The sequence below is a fragment of the Lycium ferocissimum genome, chromosome 1, assembly GCF_029784015.1.
Source record: "Lycium ferocissimum isolate CSIRO_LF1 chromosome 1, AGI_CSIRO_Lferr_CH_V1, whole genome shotgun sequence".
Taxonomy (NCBI): domain Eukaryota; kingdom Viridiplantae; phylum Streptophyta; class Magnoliopsida; order Solanales; family Solanaceae; genus Lycium; species Lycium ferocissimum.
Window position 1 is genome coordinate 31,356,622 of NC_081342.1, and position 21,168 is coordinate 31,377,789.

Genomic DNA, 21,168 nt, shown 5'->3' on the forward strand with positions numbered 1-21,168 from the left:
AAAACAGCTCCCAAACATTATGACAACATCAACAATAGCATAATCAAGATACTACATGACAACCATATACAAATCCATCCAATACTTCCTTCGAAAATCATCCCATAAGCCAACAACATCAACATATCATACTACGACCTTTATACTATGTTTTCCTTCACTTTAAGCCGTTAAAATCCTCCAAAAACAATTCAATATCAAAGTCAAGATAAATAAAATACCTTATACTTGAAGAACTTTAACTCACACAACTTGCTTCAAGACCAAACTCACCACAACATCAAGTAGAAGCAAGAACAATCACTTTTCATGAACTAGTTTAGCGTAATCTTGTTTAATTCTTTATCTAAGGGGCTATAAGTGTTTAAGAAATGTTTATGGAGGTTTCTAGAGATCAAGGAAGTGTAGAATGATGATAAAATGAGGGGAATGGGGGGTATTTATACACCTTGAAGGTCGGTTCCACTGCCTTCCAAGTGTGGCCTGCGGAGAAGCCATCTAGTAGATACACATAGGTTATGCATTCCATAACTCCTCATATTTTAGGAGGTACACCTCCCTTAACTTGGACAAGAATTTCCTGCCCAAAATTTTGCCATGTTTTCCAAAATTTCGACAAACTTAATTTCTTCGATTCGTTTGATCTCGAAACATTTAGACACTTGCTTAGAACTTGTTAAAAGTATTCTTTAACCTTATAAGGGTTCCATGACCTCTCCGAGCTTACGTACGTTTTCTTACAATGCAAACTACGCAAAAAATTATGAGGTATAACATGCACATAATCATAAGTCTTGCAAACTAGCCGAGTCACTCCTGGAGATAGCAACATACCATACATTCTACACACTAGAGTTCCCTTAACTCGCTCACTCTAAATGAATACTCTCTAAATCCAGTGTATCACATACACAGTCCTACTACTGTCCTCATGTATCTCCACCGAGGTGCCTCTGCTCGAATTCCCTTAACTCAAATTTTGAAATGTTCTTCACAAATCGAATTTATTCAAACCTCATCATTGATCCCTTATGTCTATTCTACCAAGCTTGACTGCAATATAACTCTCAAATCAACTAGCTCTTGATTCCATGATATCTTAACCATTCCTCTAACATGAAGACCCGACGAACAAACCCTTACTATACCAGGACCACAACTGCTAAATATCTTAAATCTCCACTCGTCACAAGTACCATTGCTTTCCGATCTAGAACCGATAACAATTTTCCTGGAAGAACTCACAACTCACTACCATAAAGTCACGTCAAAGCCTATCTTAACTTATCTCGACCGAATATGGAATCCACTCTCGTACACATTGCAACCTTATCCTGACGAGCATGTCAGATACCAATTGTTCCCTTCCTAATAATGGAGATTAATCTATCCAAATCCTCTTCCTTACGCCTCCGTCCCATTTTCACGAAAAGAACTCATACCAAAATACCTTAAAAATCTTACTTTGGTGCACATTTCCCATAAAAATTGTCCTTTATTTCCTTATTCTCAACTTCCCTTCTTATTACATGCGGTCACTGTAATGTTGCCGAATCCGATGATCCTTACCGAACTTACACTCGTCCCCTCATCTCGACATCTAATACCCTGCCACTGATGAATCATTGACCTTCCATAGGTACACCCGTGCCACGCACGCCATCATAGTGCACTGATGAAATTAAAACTTTTCCCAAATCCAATCATATCATCGAAAAATCACTATTGTTAAGCCATAAAAGCACTCTTTGTCACTTCCGGGTAACCCAATGCTGAAAACATGAAGATCATTTGACCCTTTGCACCATCTTTCTCATTTCTCAAGAACCCTCACAATAAACGAGTCTAACCACGATCCCACACAACTGAAACCTCACGCTATAGATAGAAACTGAACTTGGTCAAGTGTCCGAATCAAGATGACATATCTCGTATCATACCAAGCCACGTCATAATAAATTCATTTGCATAATAACTTAAGGACGAGTTTCCGCCATTCATGAGAGAATAAGACAAAGATATTTATATACCAATTGGAATCGACTAGATACTAATTCGAATGAAGTAGCACAAAAGGAATGGAAGAATTGAAAGTTTCATAAATGTCCTATAGCCTATCGCAAATAAGTACGGACATCATACCAATCTTCAAGACATTACCAGACATGCTCTTGTACTTATAATTCAGGTAACCTAGGGCTTTGATACCAACTTGTCATGATCCAAAATTGCTTAGTCGTGCGGGCACCTACCACTTCCTACCTTGGTAGGCGAACCCTTCCTTTTACCCAACATACAAACTATAAATGCAGAAGAACAATGTAATTAATAATTAATATCATTATAATTTTAAAGAGAATAAGTGCGGAATACATATTCTACCCATGGCATCTGGTCTAAGTCTGTACAAGAGCTACTAATAAACACGTAGGTCTTAATATATAGTAAGAACTATCTGAATATTTCCATACAAGGCTTAAAACATATAAGAAATACTGTCTGGAAGTAGAGGACAAGTATTTGAAGAAAGGAAACCTAGGCTTCAGATCTAGCAGTAGCTCACCCTAAGTCTCCAACAACACCGTCTCAGGAAAACACTCTCGAGGATCAGATATAGAACTTGTCACACACTCTACACCCTAAAAAAGAGTGTAACAAGGCAGCATCAGTACAACAACACGTACTGAGTAGGGATTATAAGCCGACAATAGTTAGCTAACATATTTAAAGGAAGAGACTGAATAATAGACATGCTCTCCATCAAGTATAAACACCACACAATCTAAGAATAACAACTCAAGTACATAAAGATCAAACAGCCGAATCATAGCCTATGGTGAAGCATCTAAACATAAGTCTGCCAAGTTTCACACGATTCTTCAGAATAACAACTAGTAGCCACTACAACCAACAACACTCTGTAACTTCAAGTTACAGCCTAGGAAAAAGTCTCTACTCCTTGAGTCTATCAATCCCTAAGTATGTATTAATAAGGCACTCGGCGATCTCAAATTAGTAATCAACCAGGAAGTCAATGTCCAGGCGCACCTTACAATACAATAAATAACCACAACAAGAATCAGATGTATGAGTGAATGAAATATGAATGCACAATCGATGCAATACAATATAATGATTAAAGCATGTTCCGGGCAGAATACCTCCATGCCTCGACAGTCATGACCCACGGGGTACCCGCAAAGTCTATGTACCTGCTACGGCCGTACAGCCCGATCCAATATATGTTGCGAAATGTGCAACCCGATCCAATATATATTGCAGAACGTGCAACCTGGTCCAATATATGTTGAGGAACGTGCAATGGGTCTAATATATATTGCGAAACGTGCAACCTAGTCTAATATATATTGCGGCGCGCAACTCGATCCAAGTATATATGTATGAATGCATGCATGACATCAATGCCAATAAGTTTATGGCAATGACAATCGTGCCACGCATGGACATATATCCCAATATCAATTCCATCCCCGTTACAAGTCAATAACCAATAACTGAGAGATATGGATTCACAACCATGAATAAGTCACTAAGTATCACGTCTAGTATCACACACGTGGCAACAAGACAACAGATCACAACAAGGCAACTAGCCATAATCAACAACAATACCAAGCCCAGATCATATTAGAGTAACATGAAAGATGAGAATGAGTACACTGTATAATATCAATGTATGATGACAACATATCAAATCAATCATGCCACACATGGACATATCTCTCGATATCAGTAACAAGTCAAGTTCTTTCCTCTATCCAAGATAATACCCAATAAGTGAGGGATAGAAATTTCACAATCACGATAAGACGACTAAGTATCAAGTCTAATATCACACATGTGGCAGCAAGCCAATAGATCACAACAAGGTAACAAGACAAATAAATCACAACAAGGCATAACATGCTATCTCCGACAATCACTAACCGTACATATGTTTTACTAACTGAAGTCTAACCATAAGGTAAGTCGTAAACTACCTCGATGTCGAACAGGTGCCACAAACTAATCCAGTTGAGCCCTTCCTTTCCACTTTGGAGAGCCTCAGAACAATTAACGTCTATCAAATATGAATTCAATGTTAGAATACGAATCTAAGGATACCCATATTGCTATACTTTAATTCGAAACCCCAAAATGAACCCAAAAAGGTAACCCCAAACCCGCAAGGGAAAAATTAAAAATTTAAGTCAAAATTAGTTTACCCATAGCTTAGTTAGTCTAGATCCAGAAAACCCATTCAAAAAGCCATCATCTTGATCTTTAAAACCATGAATTTTTCACTTTTTATCTTTTGGGTTCAAAACCCTAATTTCCCCGAATCAAAGTCGGATAAAATTGATAACTAACGAAAATAAACCCAAGGAAACATCAAAATAAAGGTTAGATACTTGCCCCTCGTTGAGATGAGCACAACGCCACGAAAATCACCTCAAACGGAGCTCAAGAACTCAAGATATGCTCAAAATATGAAATGAACGCAGTTTGATTTTTTATACGTAGAGGTGTCCACCCTAGCAGACCAATGTCTGCTACAGTGGACCAAAAGTCCGCTACAGCGTACACACTAAGTACAACAACAACTGTTCGCGCTAAAATGACCATAACTTCCTCATACGAAGGCGAAATGCGACGATTCTTTTTTCTATAGCTTCGTAATTACAATACAGGTCTAATGGTTCAATCAAAACACAAAACAAAGGTTGTTTGATCAATATGGTACCCTTTATAGCCAAAAAACTATGGCGAAAACATCAAATACCAGCAACACAACCCAAATCCATCCGAAACCCTTTGGAATCTCACCATAACTTGCGGACAAGTCCAAAATCATCACACGAACTTGTTTGAACTTTCAAAAAATTGACACGGGGTCATCCTAACCTGATGTTGACCATGGTCAATTCTAACTCTTTAACTTAGCTAGTTCCTCCACTAATGACTCAAATCACACCCAAACCTTTTGGGAACCAAATCAATGACTTCACTAAGTCATAAATCAGCTTTCGGACCTAATAAACTGTCAAAATTTGATTACGGGCACATTATCCAAAAGTCCACTATTGGTTAGAGGTTTTTCGCTTTAAGACTCTAGATTCCACAAATCCTACTGGCCCGATGACCTCAGAAATCGTATCGCCCATCCCTGCGGGTCAAAATCTTGCTAACAGGACCTGGGGAAGGGTCATGGGTGTAAATGGGTCAAAAGTACAACAACAACAAAATGGGTCGCTATGGAATATAACTATATAAAGTTTGTATAAAGTACTTAACATGGAACGGGTATCCGATCCAAGTGCTCGTCACCTCACAAGTATCGCGACCCCTTTAATTACCCCATTACTTCCTCTTACTTATACAAATTAGACCAACGTGACGATTCAAACTAAAATTAGAGTTTTTGGTCTGACAGTCACATTGAAGCCTTTCCCTTCCGTAAAGCTTCTAAATGATCCCAATTTGTTCAAATATGGTATCTAGGTAAGAATATGAGATAACGATACCCATATTGCTATACCTGAATTCCAAACCCCAAAAGTCACCCTAAATAGGATTCCGAGCCTCGAAGGGCAAAACGAAAAATTCAACCCAAAAATAGTTTACCCATCATCTATGGAGTTGATGTACCAAAAATCAACTCAATCCAACTTCAATTTCATGATTAAATCAAGATTCCTTAATTTAGACTTGGGATTCATAAATCCCCAATTTCCCCAACCTAATTTCATGATTTCTAGCATGGAATCCTATAATAATCGAAGACAAAATCGGAAAACGAAGGTTAGGAACTTACCCAATGAATGAATCTTGCAAAACCTCTCAATTTACTCTCAGACTGAACTCTCAAGTCTCAAATATATGAATGAATGAGCCAAACTCGAATTGGGCAATAAATATCTAATATGTTCAGTGATTCTCGCAGAAGCGGCCAAAATTTTTGCAGAAGCAGGCCCGCTTCTGCTCTCCTTCCCTCGCACCAGCTAGGTTTACTTAAGTGGACCAAGTCCACTGATGCGGAGCTAATAACACAAGAGCGGTCACGCATTTGCGAGACAAGCCATGCAGGTATGGATTCTTGCCCCTTAAACCCCACTCCGCCAATGCGGACCTTAAGCCGCAGAAGCAGCTCCGCTGTTGCGGGCCTATATCTGCAGGTACGGCGCACTAGAAATCCAGAAAATCTGTCAAGTCTCAAACTTCAACCCAATACCTGAAAATCATCCAGAACCTCCCGGACATAAACCAAATATGCAACCCACTCGTAAAACACACTACGAACTCATGCACTCGAAATTTTCAAAATAGGTCATCTTGACTCGGTGAACACCAAAAGCCTTAAAACTAGGACTCCAACCAAACGACAAAAATGCTCCCAAGTCCTTTGGGAACCAAACCATCTACCCAACCAAGTCATAATCGACATTCCGGACCTAAAGAAATTAATGAAACTCCCAAAAAACTCATTTGCCCCCGATGTGGACTTTGGTCAACAAACACTTATAAACATCAAAAAATCCCATTTTTTCACTCAAACTACATCCAAATGCCTCAAGAATCATGCCCACCCCCACAAATCAAATATACTCTAATGAAGCTAAAGGAAGGGTCAACAAGGGTAAAATAGTCAAAACAACCAAAATGACCTAACGGGTCTTTACATCATCCATCACTTAAATACATGTTCGTCCTCGAAGATGAAAGAAAAGAAAAATACCCGGATCACTGAAAAACTGGGGATATCTAATTCGCATATCTGACTCAGTCTACCAGGTAGCCTTCTCGATCAGATGATGCCTGCACTGAACGTTTATTGAAGCAATTTCCTTTGACCTCAACTTCCGGATCTGCCTATCAAAAATAGCAACTGGATCCTCCTCAAAAGTCAAATTCTGATCAAGAAACACCAAATCCCACTGAATCACATAAGAACCGACAACTCAGGAGGCAAAGCCAACTCATAGGCTCCCTCACCAATACGCTGAACAATACCGAATGGACCAATGTATCTATGGATCAACTTTCCCTTCTTCCCAAACTTTATCACACCCTTATGGGTGAAACCTTCAATAAAACTCACTTACCATGAAATCTAGGTCACAAACTTTTCGGTCCGCATAAATCTTATGTCTACTCGGAGCTGTGAGAAGTCTTTCATGAATCAACTTGAACTTGTCCAAAGAATCCCTCAACAAGTCTGTACCCGAAGGACTCACCTCAAACTCATCAGGCCAACCAACGGGAGAACCACACCTCCTACCATATAATGCCTCGAATGGTGCTATCTCATTACTCAAATAGTAACTGTTGTTGTAAGCAAACTCCGCCAAAGGCAAGAACTGATCTGAATGACCACCAAAGCCAATCACACAGGCCCATACCATGTCCTCAAAGACCTGAATAGTCCCCTCGGACTGGCTATCAGTCTGAGGGGGAAATGTTATACTAAGCTCCAGTCGTGTACCCAACTCCTTCTATATCGATCGCCAGAAATGGGATGTAAACTGAGTGCCTCGATCCAAAATGATAGATATAGGTAAACTATCCAGATGAACTATCTCTTGGATGTAGATCTTGGACAACTTCTCTGAATAGTAGGTAGTCTGAACTGGTATATGAAATGAGCCAACTTAGTCAAACGGTCTACAATAACGCAAATAGCATCAAATTTCCCCCAAAGTCCGTGGTAATCCTACCACAAAGTCCATAGCACTTCTCTCCCATTTCCACTCAGGTATAGGCATCCTTTGAGTAACTCCACCCGACTTTTGATTCTTATACTTCACTTGTTGACAATTTAAACACTTAGCCACAAATCCTATGATGTCCCTCTTCATACTACACCACTAATAATGTTGCTTCAAATTCAGATATATCTTTGTACCTCCTGGATGAATAGAATACTGCGAACTATGAACCTCCTCCATAATTAATCTAGTCAAATCACCCACCTGGGGAACACATATGCGATCCTTGATACTTAAAACACCCTTATGATCAAGAATTGCCTCTCTTGCCTTTCCCTTCAACACATTTTCTTGAATTTTTCTCAACTTTGGATCATCAAACTACTGGGCTCTAATTTGCTCCAATAAGGAAGATCGTACCTCTACACAAGCCAAAACCTTGCCAGGTTCTGAAATATCAAGTTTAACCATGCTATTGGCCAAAGCTTGGACATCCATAGCCAAAGGTCTGTCCCCAACCTGTAAATATGCTAGGCTACCCATACTCACTTCCTTGCGACTCAAGGCACCGCCACTATATTAGCTTTTCCCTGATGATAAAGAATCGACATATCATAGTCCTTGAGCATCTCTAACCACCTTCGCTGACTCAAATTAAGATCCTTCTAATTGAAAATATGTTGAAAACTCTTATGATCGATAAACACCTCACAAAGCACACCACACAAGTAGTGCCTCCAAACTTTCAATGCAAACACTACCGCCGCCAATTCCAAAATCTTCAATGTAAATACTACCGCCACCAACTCCAAATCATAAGTGGGATATTTCTTCTCATGTACCTTTAACTGCCTAGAAGCATAAGCTGTCACCCTTCCCTTTCTGCATCAAGACACAACCAAGTCTAATGCGTGAAGCATCACAATACACAGTAAAGCCCTTCCTTCCATATGAAGAGTTAAAATAGAAGTTGTGGTCAACAAAGTCTTGAGCTTTTGAAATCTTGCCTTGCACTCATCCGACCACTGAAAGGGTACATTCTTCTGAGTCAATCTGGTCAATGAAGATGCAATAGATGAAAACCTCTTTACAAAATGCCGATAGTAACTGTGAGGCCAACAAAACTCTAAATCTGGGTAACTGAAGTAGGCCTGACCCAATCACGAACTGCCTCAATCTTCTTTGGATTGACCATAATCCTATCCTTGGTCACCACATAACCCAAGAATGCCACAGAATCAAGCCAAAACTTACACTTTGAGAACTTAGCATATAATTGCTTCTCCTTTTGAATCCTAAGCATGATCCTCAAGTGCTGCTCGTTCTCCCTACTATGAGAGTATATCAAGATATTATCAATGACGATAATCATGAAGGAGTGCAAGTACGGTCTGAAAACACCATTCACTGAATCCATAAAGGCTGCTGGGACATTGGTCAAACCAAGAGACATAACTAGGAACTCATAGTGACCGTAACGGGTCCTGTAAGTTGTCTTAGAGACATCGTCCGGTCTAATCTTCAACTGGTGATAATCGAAACTCAAATTGATCATGGAGAAGATCGATGCACCCTAAAGCTAATCAAACAAACCGTCAATTCGAGGAATAGGATATTTGTTATTGATAGTGATCTTATTCAGCTACCTATAATCAATGCACGTGTGCATAGTACAATAAATTTGAATCAAGCTGCTAAAGAATTCAACATCAGCTTAACACAAAAACAAACACAAGCATAAGAAAATTGTAAGAAATGCTGGTGATATGCAATGCAAGGCCTTTCCATCTCCAGTGCACACACACTCCTTCAATAGGGAGCATGACCCATGAGGGACTCGCGAGGTCCATAACTATTTTCCTTTTGGTTTCTTAGCCATATTTGACTTTCAATCACATCATCTAGCCGTTCTTAGGCTCACATTACCTGTCACTATCCAATATGGCTCATATCAATCACACCACTCAGCTAATAGGCCTATATACTCTTGTTCACCGTCCGGAATCATTTTCCTTCGGACCCAACACATGTATCCTCAAGTGTAATATGCATGAGATACCTTATGAAACCATAAACATGATATGCACACAATAAGAAATCAATTCCTAACAATAAAGACTCAATATTTAGCCTCTTTTACACTTTTATAATAAGTATTTCAAAGTGATGACAACATTTAAGCACATATAAGATAGGTAGAAAACATAGATGTAATCAATAAGGGGTCTCATGCCTACCACAAGTCACACAATAATCTATAATATTAGCTAGTGGCCAAAGCATGACATTCAGATGAACGATACAATTTAAAGTACACAAATACCCTTAACATGACATCGATACCTATAACGACCCATGTGATCGTTATAGTGCTATTGACCCATTTATCCCTGTTGACCTTTTCTCGAGCCCTATTAGTACTATTTGACCTGCAGAGATAGGTGGCATGGTTTTTGAGGTAATCAGGTGAGATTTATGTTAACTTATGTGAAATAGAGCCTTAAAGCGAAAAATGGTTGATCGGTAGTTGACTTTTGGGTGAACGGACCTTTTTGAAAATTCATAGATTTTGAGAGGTCTAGGTGATCGATTATGACTTGTTCGGATATTCAATTTCGTTCCTGAGGCACTCGCGAGCGTTTTGGGTTATTGGTTGGAAAGTTGGTATTTAGCTATTGGGTGTTAACCCAGTCAAATAGACCTCCGTTGGAAATTTTGAGACCTAGAATGAGTCCGTAGTGTGATTTTATGTATGTTTGCATATTTTTTTTTTCATCTGGGAGGTCTCGGGTGATTGTTGGGTTTAAGTTGGTGAAAAACCCATATTTTTCTTGTGTCTGATGCCCGCTGTGATGGCACCTTATGAGCTGTACCTGACCCACCTCGGTGAGGCCTGGTCCGCTATGGCGTGTTGAGTGAAGTTGTTGTAATTCGCTCTCCAGTGGGCCGGACTCGCTATGGCAGAAGGTGAGTCGTGGGAGCGGTCCTGCTGTAGCAGACCCTCTACCGCTGCCACGGTTGATGTAGAAAAGAATCCTATTTAATGCTAAGTTAAATCCTTCATTTCCTATTCCTACATTTATTGATCCTAAGTGTCTTTGAGGCGAATTGAAGAGGTTCTAAGCAGATTCTTCTTGGGAGTAAGTCCTCTAAGCTTGATTTCATTTATTTCCCTCTCTTAAGTATGAATCTATGATGGAAATTCTATAGAACTTAAGGAAGAAGATGGGTTTTGACCTTTACTTTACGATTTGATATTTAGCCTTCAAATATGAGATTTGTTAATAGATTCGAGTAATCTAAGCATGAAATTTGATGAATTAGTGACCAATAGGCTTGAATTTTCCATTATAGTTGATGAATTAAAAGATTGAAAGTTAGGGTTTATACCCAAATTTGGGGTTTTGACTTGAATGATGAAATTGACCAAGTCTTGAGTTAATTTAGCAATTAGGGAGTAGAATTGAAATTCTAAACCGTTTGATTACCTATTCCGTCTTTGAAATACCCATTTTACCCTTGTGGGTCTGTTTTCTCCCTTTTCCTTAGTTGTTTTTTACTCTAACAAGAGTATAGCAATATGGGTATCATTGTTTCTCATTTCTAACGTAGAATTTGATAATGGATAGACTTTGAGTACTTGGAGGCAGGCGTAGATTTGATTATTCGTGATTCCAGCTTGGTAGCCAGGTAGGTTACGGCTTACCTTTTAGTTAGACTTCGGTTAGCGAAGCATATATAGAGTTAGCGATTGTTGGAGAAAACATTTTACGCCTTCGGGTATGGAGTTGGGATGGATTACTTAGGTTTGGTATTGTTGATTGATTTGTGGGCTTGCCGCCAAGTGTGTGATATTGGATTTGTACTTAGTTGCCATGTTGTGATTATGACACTATTGTTTCTCACTTATCTTGGCATCATTGTGAATAGAGGAAAAAATTTGACTTGATATTGTGATATGTGTCTATGTGTGGCACGATTGGTATTAATATGATTTCACTTGGAATTGATCTTATGCATGGCACTCATCCTCATTTTACATGATACATTGATATGAGTTGTGACTTAGTACTTACGATGATAAGTGAGATAAAGGAACATCCGAGGTCTTTGTCGGATTGTATATGAGAGAGGTGAGTGCCTGATGCCTGAGGTCTTTGCCGGGATAGTGAGAGTGGACATGGACTTTTTGGGTCCCCCATGGGTCATGACTATCGAGGGGTAGAGGTATTCCATATGTAGCATGTGTGTACGAAGATTACATTCAGCCAGTGCATTGCTTATCATCACATTTCACTTGCATTGCATTCCTTATCATTATATGGTACATTTCCTTATTGATTCCTTGGTTGATGATTCATTGAGTTCTTGCGTGCTTGTAAGGTGTTTACTTAGAAACTTGATGGACTCGAGGATTAGAGACTTTAACCTAGGCTATGACTTGATACTACTATACTTGAGTTATTGTTCTTGGACTGTGTTATGGTTGTACTTGATTGTGAGCATGTCCATTCTTCAGTTTCTTCCTTTATATATGTTAGCTAACTTTTGTCGGCATATGATACATACCAGTACATAGTGTTTATACTGATACTACCTTGCTGCATTCTTTTTTGAGTGCAGAGCACGTGACAATCTCTACTTTCACTCCCCATGACTGATTCCCGAGGCCCTGCTTACGAGTATCTAGGGTGAGAACCTGACGAGCCATTGCCCAGAGACTCATCTATCCTCTATTTATATTCTTCCATTCAGATAATTGTTTGTTTGACTTACAGACTTGTATATTTAGATAGTTGCTCTTGCACGAGTCAGACCAGTTCTTAGGGATTGTATTTAGATTTCTGCACTTATCCTTATTTATGTCTTAGACTTATATTATAATGTCTTATTTACTTTACTACGTGTGAGTTGATGATTAAGGGACGGGTTTGCCTACCAAGGTGGGAAATGGTAGGTGCCCGCACGACTAGTGATTTGGGTCGTGACAGTACCCGATACAAGCGCTCGTCACCTCACAAGTATCAGGACCCCCTTAATTACCCTATCACTCCCTCTTAATTAGACCAGTTAGACAAACACGATGCTTTAAAATAAGGTCAAAATCTCAACTTGCCTGAAATTAGAGTCTGATAGTCACAATGAAGCCTTGCCCTTCCATAAAGCCTTTAAATGATCCCAATCTGTTCAAATACAGTATCTAGGTAAGAATATGAGACTAACAATACCCATATTGATATACCTTAATTTCAAACACAAAAGGTCACCAAAATAGGATTCCGAGTGTCGAAGGGTAAAACGGTAAATTCAACCCAAAATTAGATTACCCATCATCTATGGAGTATGTATAACAAAATCAACTCAATCCAACGTCAATTTCATGATTAAATTAAGGTTGCTTAATTTAGACTTTGGATTCATAAACCCCCAATTTCCCAACCCTAATTTCATGATTTCTAACACGAAACCCTATAATAATCGAAGATAAAATCGTAAAACGAAGGTTAGGATCAAACCCAATAGGTGAATCTTGCAAAACCTCCTAATTTCTCCTCTAACCGAGCTCTCAAGTCTCAAATATGTGAATGAATGAACCAAACTCGAATTGGGGAATAAATATCTACTATGTTGAGTGATTCTCGTAGAAGGGGCCTGCTTCTACGTTCCTTCCCTCACACCAGCGAGGTTTACTTATGTGGACCAAGTCCACTAATGTGGAGCCAATAACGTAAGACCGGTCACGCATCTGCGAGCCGAGCCAAGCCACACAGGTGTGGACCTCTTACCCCAACTCCCGATGCAAACCTTGTCGCGTGCAAGCTCGTTCCCCGGCGGGGCCTATATCCACAAAAGTGTGCGGCGCACCGAGGGAAAATGCACCGCCAAGTCTCAAACTTCAACCCAATACCCAAAACTCATACGGAACCTTGAACCAAATATGCAACCCACTAGTAAAACACAATATGAACTCACTTGCGCACTTGAAATTTCCTAAAGAGGTCATCTTGACCCGGTCAACACCAAAACCCTTAAAACTAGGTTTCCAACCAAATGACCAAATGCCCCTAAGTCCCTCGGGACCGAACCAACTACTCAACCAAGTCATAATCAACATTCCGGACCTAATGGAATAAAAAAAACTCTTAAAAAGATCCATTTACACCCGATGTTGACTTTGGTCAACCAAACAGTTATAAGCTTCAAAAAATCCATTTTCTCACTCAAATCACATCTGAATACCTCGGGAATTTTTCCACCCATTCTCACAAGTCAAATATACTCTAATAAAGTTAGGGGGAGAGTCAACAAGGGTAAAATAGTCCAAGCAACCTAACGGGTCATTACAATTTGATTATTTGCTTACATGTTGCCTTTACTTGAAACAAGATTCTTGGTTCATTACTAGGTTGTATTATCAAGTTTTAGTCCAATACGTGTTGTGTGTTCAGTCTTTATATGCTTATACACGTGTCTCTTTTGTTTTCGGCCATGTAATCTTGCCACGACCCAACCCCCGTAGGCCGTGACTGTGCCCTCTCCGGCACCCAAACACACCTATCAAACGCTATCACAAGTTATATCAAACGTATCCAAGTATATAACGTGGTTTACAAGGCCGTATTCCGAATTTAGATAATCTCCGGAAGAAATTTCGACAGTTTCTTTTGTTTTACCGACTATCCAAAATAACCCCGCGTACGTAAAAATACCAACAAGGCCACGCGTGGCCACCAACACAATATATATACATGCGGACCGGTCGCCGCACGTGAATGGGATCGCCCAAACACAACATATACAAACACAACCGTACAAAAGTAGGCACAACCCACAAAACCTGTCCACAGACCTCTAAACAGACAGATAGAATCATATGGCGGAACAGGGCCCCGCCGTACCCATGAACAATATATACAAATGCAACAGACGAACATATATACCAAAAGTATAAGCTCCGGAATGAGGGGAGCACTCAGTAAAGGTAAGAGGGTGTCCTAAATAGGTGGATCACCAAATCGTGCGTCCTGTACCTGCGGCATGAAACGCGACCCCGAAGAGGGGTCGATGCGAAAATATGTAATCGAGTATGCAAAGGAAAATGTAATGTACAATCCGAGATCAAATCGAAATGAGGTGGCGTAAAGTAAATGCATTTCCAAAATATCAAATGTTACTTCAAAATATAAGTCATGCATAGGCACAGGAAATATGGTCGTGCTCGTCGATGGCGTCATAACACAAGATAACACCGAAGGTTTCAAATCTCCGAATCTCCGTCACATATCACACACGACATATCGCCATACACGGCATAACGCCAAACATAAGTGGAACTCGGACCTCGAGCGAGAGCTCGGTGAACCATAATCACAAGATAACACCGGAATGTATCATAATGCGCACGATAACGTAACCGGCCCGGAACCGACGAACGATATCATAGTAGGCACGAGCGGAGTAGTGAGTAATCATATGCATAAAATCGTTATCATAAATCCAAAAAGATAAGTAAAATAGTCATATTCGAAATCGGAATAATAATTATCACTTTTGTTTCAAAGGTTATCGAATTCACATAAAGGCGTCGCGGGACCCACGTACGAGTATAGACCCGAACCGAGCCTCGCCTATGAAAAACATACTCATTATATATCATACAAACTCCTACGAAAGTTTCAAAGCATTCCGAGCTTTTCTGAGAAAGTTATGAGCGTTTGTAGTTTGAATCGCTAATGAATAAGTTCTTTCAAAAAAAAAAATCAGCTTTTAAGTAGCCTTTGCAAATTATTAATTCCAAGGATATAAGGATCAACGTTATGGCATATTAGCACAAGGATACCAAGGAAACAAGTGCGAATCATATACAAGCTCGGATTGCGAGAATAGAGCTTCCTCGAGGCTTGAATCGTAGCCTAATTTAACTAAGACGTGCCAAAAAGGAAGGTTACTTTACATACCTCAAATTCTCTCCAAAATGATCCAAACTCAAGCTAATCCAATCTATGATTCGGGCTGCCCGCGATCTATAAACAAGCCATAAAATGCCAAATATTAACTAATGACTTTTAGGCCTTACTTTCCAAATTCGCCCTTAATTCTACAAAAATTTAGGCAGCATTTCCCCTGTAAATAGGCTACCCCGAGAATTCAACTCGGCCAAAACAATCAACAACAACAACAACAACCAACCTAACAACATCAACAACCAATCCAAAAGACAAAACAACAATAATAGCTTTCTTTTCCATTATTCAACAACTTACATAAAATTCAATTCGACGACTTAACTTCAAGCCAAAATCGACGCTTATACATTCACATACTAACCTAAACCCCTACCAACAATATTCAAGGACATTCTAAGCAATTCATACAACATTTCCCATAATCCAAATTTTCTCCAAGTCCAAAACAGCCCCAACCGAGACAACCCTTTAATTTTTCTCTTCATTTTCAAATCATGATTTGTATCCACAATTTATATTCTAACAATGATATATCATCAATATACCAATTACATTAAATACATAATGACCTCCAATTCGATCCCGCATCAATCACATTATCAATTTGAGTCAATAAACATTCATTTCCAACATAAGATTCATAGCGACGACGATTAAGACATTAAGCGACGTTCATTCGTTCATTGTCATATAATGTGACCCATTTCGATCAACACTACACAAATACATATATGGATGATTCTCAATTGTTCTTCACCTTACAATGATCATAATCAACTAACTAGGCATTAATTCATAATTTCAATCACAACACAACAACACCCATCACACGCCCAACCCTCATACATATGGCATCCACTTCAACATTCTTTATTTCATGATTTTCAACCATTATAAGATACTACAACATGAATATAACCTTCATAACACAAAAACAAGATCAAATCTTACCTTTTTCTCTTCAACTTCCAATAGCCTAGGGTTTCCAAAAGATGAAAAACAATGGATTGATCGCTCCAACGATGCTTCCACGCTACTTAGGGACCTCAATATAGTGGGTTTTCATCAACAAAATATTTTTGGAAGGACAAGAAATGGAGGTGGTTTTCTCTAAGTGTATTGGCCGAGAGCCTTCAAATGGAGGGTCTTCAACTTTGCTCTTTTTTCTAAGTATGGATGAATGAGAATAAAGACTAGCAAGTCATCTTTCCACCACTTAAATGAAGTGTACACTCCCTTGGCCCACATTAAAGAGTTGTTCCACTGAAAAAAGATGACACAAATTGTGTGGGCGCCACAATCCACTATGCACTGCCCACATGGAATTTGTGGATGATTTTCCACTTCCAATTTTATCACTTTTGGTCCCAAATTTTCCTAATTGTTCCATACCAATAAATTCATGCACAACTTATATCTTAAAATAAAATCGAAAGTCAAGAATCCCGACTTTGTATCCCGAAATAGTTTTGTCCTTCACTTATCATAATTAATCCAGATTATTCCAATGTACAAAATACGGGTTCTAACAGATACCTAAGGAGTACTAGTGGTTGTACTCGTACTACACTTTTGCACTTTGTGCAGATAACAACCCTTGTTCCAGTTCGAGAGCTCGTGGCTGATCGTGAGGCACAACATCCTAGACCTTCAGGGTGAGCTACATAGCAGATCCGTGGCCCTGGACTTCTCTCTTTTACTTGCTTTCTATTTGATTTTCAACAGACAATTTATTTCGTTCTATGGGACTTGTATCAGACTTATTTAATGCTCTTGTATGACTTAGATTGGGTTTTGGGGTTGTACAGACTAAGTTATCTTTCCGTACTTTATATATATAGTAGAAAATGTTTCAACTTTATTTAACTTTTTCGCTTTACATTACAAATGATTTGACAACTTGAGGACGGTTCGCCTACCAGTGGGATAGTGTAGGTGTCATCATGACCCATGATTTGGATCGTGACACTAACGTTCGATCAGGAAAAATTGTAGTCCTGAAACTATTATGGCATTTATATTCAGTAAGGTTCTTGGTATCTTTGTTGGACCAAGGTCATCGTGGGAAGTGTGGACTTTGATCCCAATTATTATCAAACCTTCAAATACATTGCCCTTCAAATGCACCGATTTTTAATTTTTTCTCATCATACATGTGGTCTTTTATCTTTGCCCATGCTTCTTATTTAATGAAAATATCCAGACCTGCTTCACTTAACATAAGTTCTGTAATATTTTTATAAGTTCTGTATTATTTTTATCTTCGAAAATTGAACTTTTACCTCGCTCGGCACAAGTTCTGTAGGAACTAAGTTATGGGGCATAAGTTCTGTAGGAATTAAGTTATGCGACATAAGTTATGTAGTGTTTTTCATATTATGTTGAGTATTGAAAGCTTTTCCTTTTACAACATAACTTATGTGGATGTTATGATACATATGCCGAAGTTAAATGTAAACTTTGCCGAGTGAAATCTAAACTTCTGTCATTTTTCAGATTATGTTGAGTGTTGAAAGTTTTGTCTTGTCTGACCTAACATGTGGGATGTTATGATATGATGAAGCTAAACGTAAGCTTTTCCAAGTGAACTCTAAATTATGTCGCGCCAAAATTACTGGAGGGAAAAAATTAAACACAACAAATTTGAAGGGAAAAAATTAAAGATCAGCTCGTAATAGGGGCATTTGTGTGATGACACCTTCAAATAGGTTTATTGGGCCCTTATGTAATGACCTGTTTGGTCGTTATGACTAGTTTGACCCCGTTGACCCTTTCCCGAACTTTATCAGTGTGTATTTGACCCGTAGGAATGGGTGGTATGATTTTCGGGGTCATCAAATGCGAAATAGGTTGGTTTTTGTGAAATTAGACTTTAAGTGAAAAATGTTCGACTCGAAGTTAAATTTTCGAAAAACGGACTTTTAACGGAAATCCATCGATTCCAAGAGGTTCAGATGGTCATTTAGAACTAGCGTGTATATTCAGTTCGGGTCCCAATGCACTCGGGTGCATTTTGAGATTTGGGTTGGAACGTTAGTTTTGAGGTATTGGGGTTGACTTGGTCAACGATACCCTGATGGGAATTCCGAGGCCACGAGTACGTTCGTAGTGCGTTTTTACGTAAAGTTGCATATTTGATTTGTGAACAGATGGTCTCGGGTGATTGTCGGGATTTCGGGTTGAGTTTATGAAAATTAGGAATATTGCTGGTTCTGGTGTGCCGCTATGGCGACACCAATCCCACAGTAGCGGTAGCGATGTGTTATATTTCTTTCGCGGTCCCAGTAGCGCTAAAGCGGGACCGCTTTAGCGGTCAAGTGAGCATGGAATCGAGTGACAGGCAGTTCTTATAAAACCCTTAAGTCCTCCATTCATTTCCCTATTCGACCTGAGAGCATTTTGGGAGCTTTTTTGGAGATTCTTGGGGAAAACTCTTTAAGTAAGTCCATCTAACACCATTCCTTAATCATGATTCATTATTCCACCTAGTTTAACATTTATTCATGCTAGAATCTCCCTAAAATCATGAGAACTAAGTGGGTTTTGGGTTTTCCTTCTCTTATGGATTTGTGATTATAAAATTGATTTATTGGTGGATTTAGAATGATTAAGCATGGAATTGATGGGTAATGACTATTTTAACTTGAATCCTCCATTTCTAGTGCCTAATTTGTGAAGTCAAAGTTAGGGTTTATACCCAAAATTGGGAGTTTCTTCTAGAATCCGAATTTCTCTAATCTATGAGTTAAACTGGTTAATTGTTGATGGGAATTGATCACCTAGAGTACGAATTTCATGATTTACCTTTGAATTCCCTCATATTCCCCATTCTATGAGTTAGGGTTTGGGACTTGTTAGGAATATGGGTATTTGGATATTTTCTTCTTGATTCTAATCTCATATTCGGATATGGCTAGACTGTCATTACTTTGAGGCGCTACGAAAGGGCAAGCTCATGATTGACACTTCGAGGTTGTTGTTCGGCCTTCCAAGTAAGTTACGATTTACCTTATAGTTAGGCTTTGATTAGCAAAGCGTATGTTTAGATGATATTGTTGGAGAATGCATGTGAACCTTCTGATATGAAGTTTGAGATGGATATTGCCTTACATTGGGCCTTGTTGTATGATTTGGGGGCTAGTCACCCCGTTGTGTTGTTGACTTATCTGTTTTATGCACTTGTTAGCTCGTCGCACCTTGAGATATATGATTTTGGTGGTTAGTTATATATCATGATTATGATACTGTGGTACCTTACTTTGTTGATATTGAGATGAGAACTGTGAATCTGTTGTGGCTTATTGTGTAGCCTTATGGATAATATTACTTGTGTGCCCATGTGTGGTACTGTTTGGGATTGATTTGGTTTATTAATATTATACTTGCATTGTATTCATACTCATTTCCATGATATATAGATATTGCCTTGATATGGTACTGATGATGGGAAAATGAGAAAGAAATACAGATGCATTGAGACATATTGATCCAAGTCACCTCTAGGCTGTGTGCGGAGTGAACAGTATTCTTCCGAGACGTATTGTGTATTAAGTCATCTTTGGGCTGTGTGCCGAGTGACTGATACGGAAACGCTTATCTATCTGACCCATATTAGATATTGAGTCATCTCTGGGCTGTGTGCGGAGTAACTAGTATTAGATGTTGAGTCATCTCTGGCTATGTGCGTAGTGACTAGTATTGCATGTTTAGTCATCTCTAGGTTGTGTGCGGAGTGACCAGTACATGGACTTCACGTGTCCCCCATGGGTTGTGCTGCCGAGACGTGATGTTCTGTCGTCGAAGTACATGTGTATGAGTATATGCATTGCATGCATATCATATACATCTTGCATTGCATCTTATCATCTCTCTTGGTTTATTATGATATGGACTTGTGATTGAAATCTCTGAGACTTGGCACAATTGGGTTTAGATGCGTGATATGGTTGTGATTGATGGATTCAGAGTTGATATACTGAGACTTGGCATATATTTTGATTGCATTTTGTGGTCTCTCTTATGTGCTAAGCGTGATTTGGATTGTTGTTGGATTGGATGCATGTGACTAAATGGGGACGGAGTATTGTAGTCATGATTTGGTCTTGGGTGATTATTCTAAAGCTTGTAACATTTGGGCTTAGATGCTATAAAATAGCTTGTGGTTGGTATTGTGGATACTTGTCTAGTAATGACTTGTACCTTACTGTTTACGTGTTATTCTTACTTTATTGTCTTCATATACGTTAGCTAGTCTTAGTCGGCCTATGATACCTACCAGTACTTGTTGTTTGTACTGACCTACACTTGCTGCATTCTTTTATGGATGCAGAGTACTTGCCAGGTTTCACTTCATCTCCTCGTGGTTGATTTTCGAGTTTGCTGTTGAGTCCATTCAGGGTGAGCATGATGACGTTCGCTGCCCGAAGACTCCTCTTTATTGCTTTGTCTTACTTCCTATTCTGGGACATGAATTGAGACTTTTATGTATTACTAGT

The 21,168-nt window shown here is 39.1% G+C and overlaps 1 protein-coding gene across 1 annotated transcript; it reads right to left on the reverse strand.

Annotated features, from left to right (window-relative positions):
• Positions 1-6,785: 6,785 nt before the first annotated feature.
• On the reverse strand, positions 6,786-8,249 carry LOC132064004 (uncharacterized). The gene is made up of 3 exons (XM_059456854.1): positions 8,127-8,249; positions 7,104-7,493; positions 6,786-6,935 (listed from the first exon to the last, which is right to left on the reverse strand). The coding sequence occupies exons 1-3, from the start codon at positions 8,247-8,249 to the stop codon at positions 6,786-6,788; spliced, it is 663 nt and encodes a 220-aa protein (XP_059312837.1).
• Positions 8,250-21,168: the final 12,919 nt, after the last annotated feature.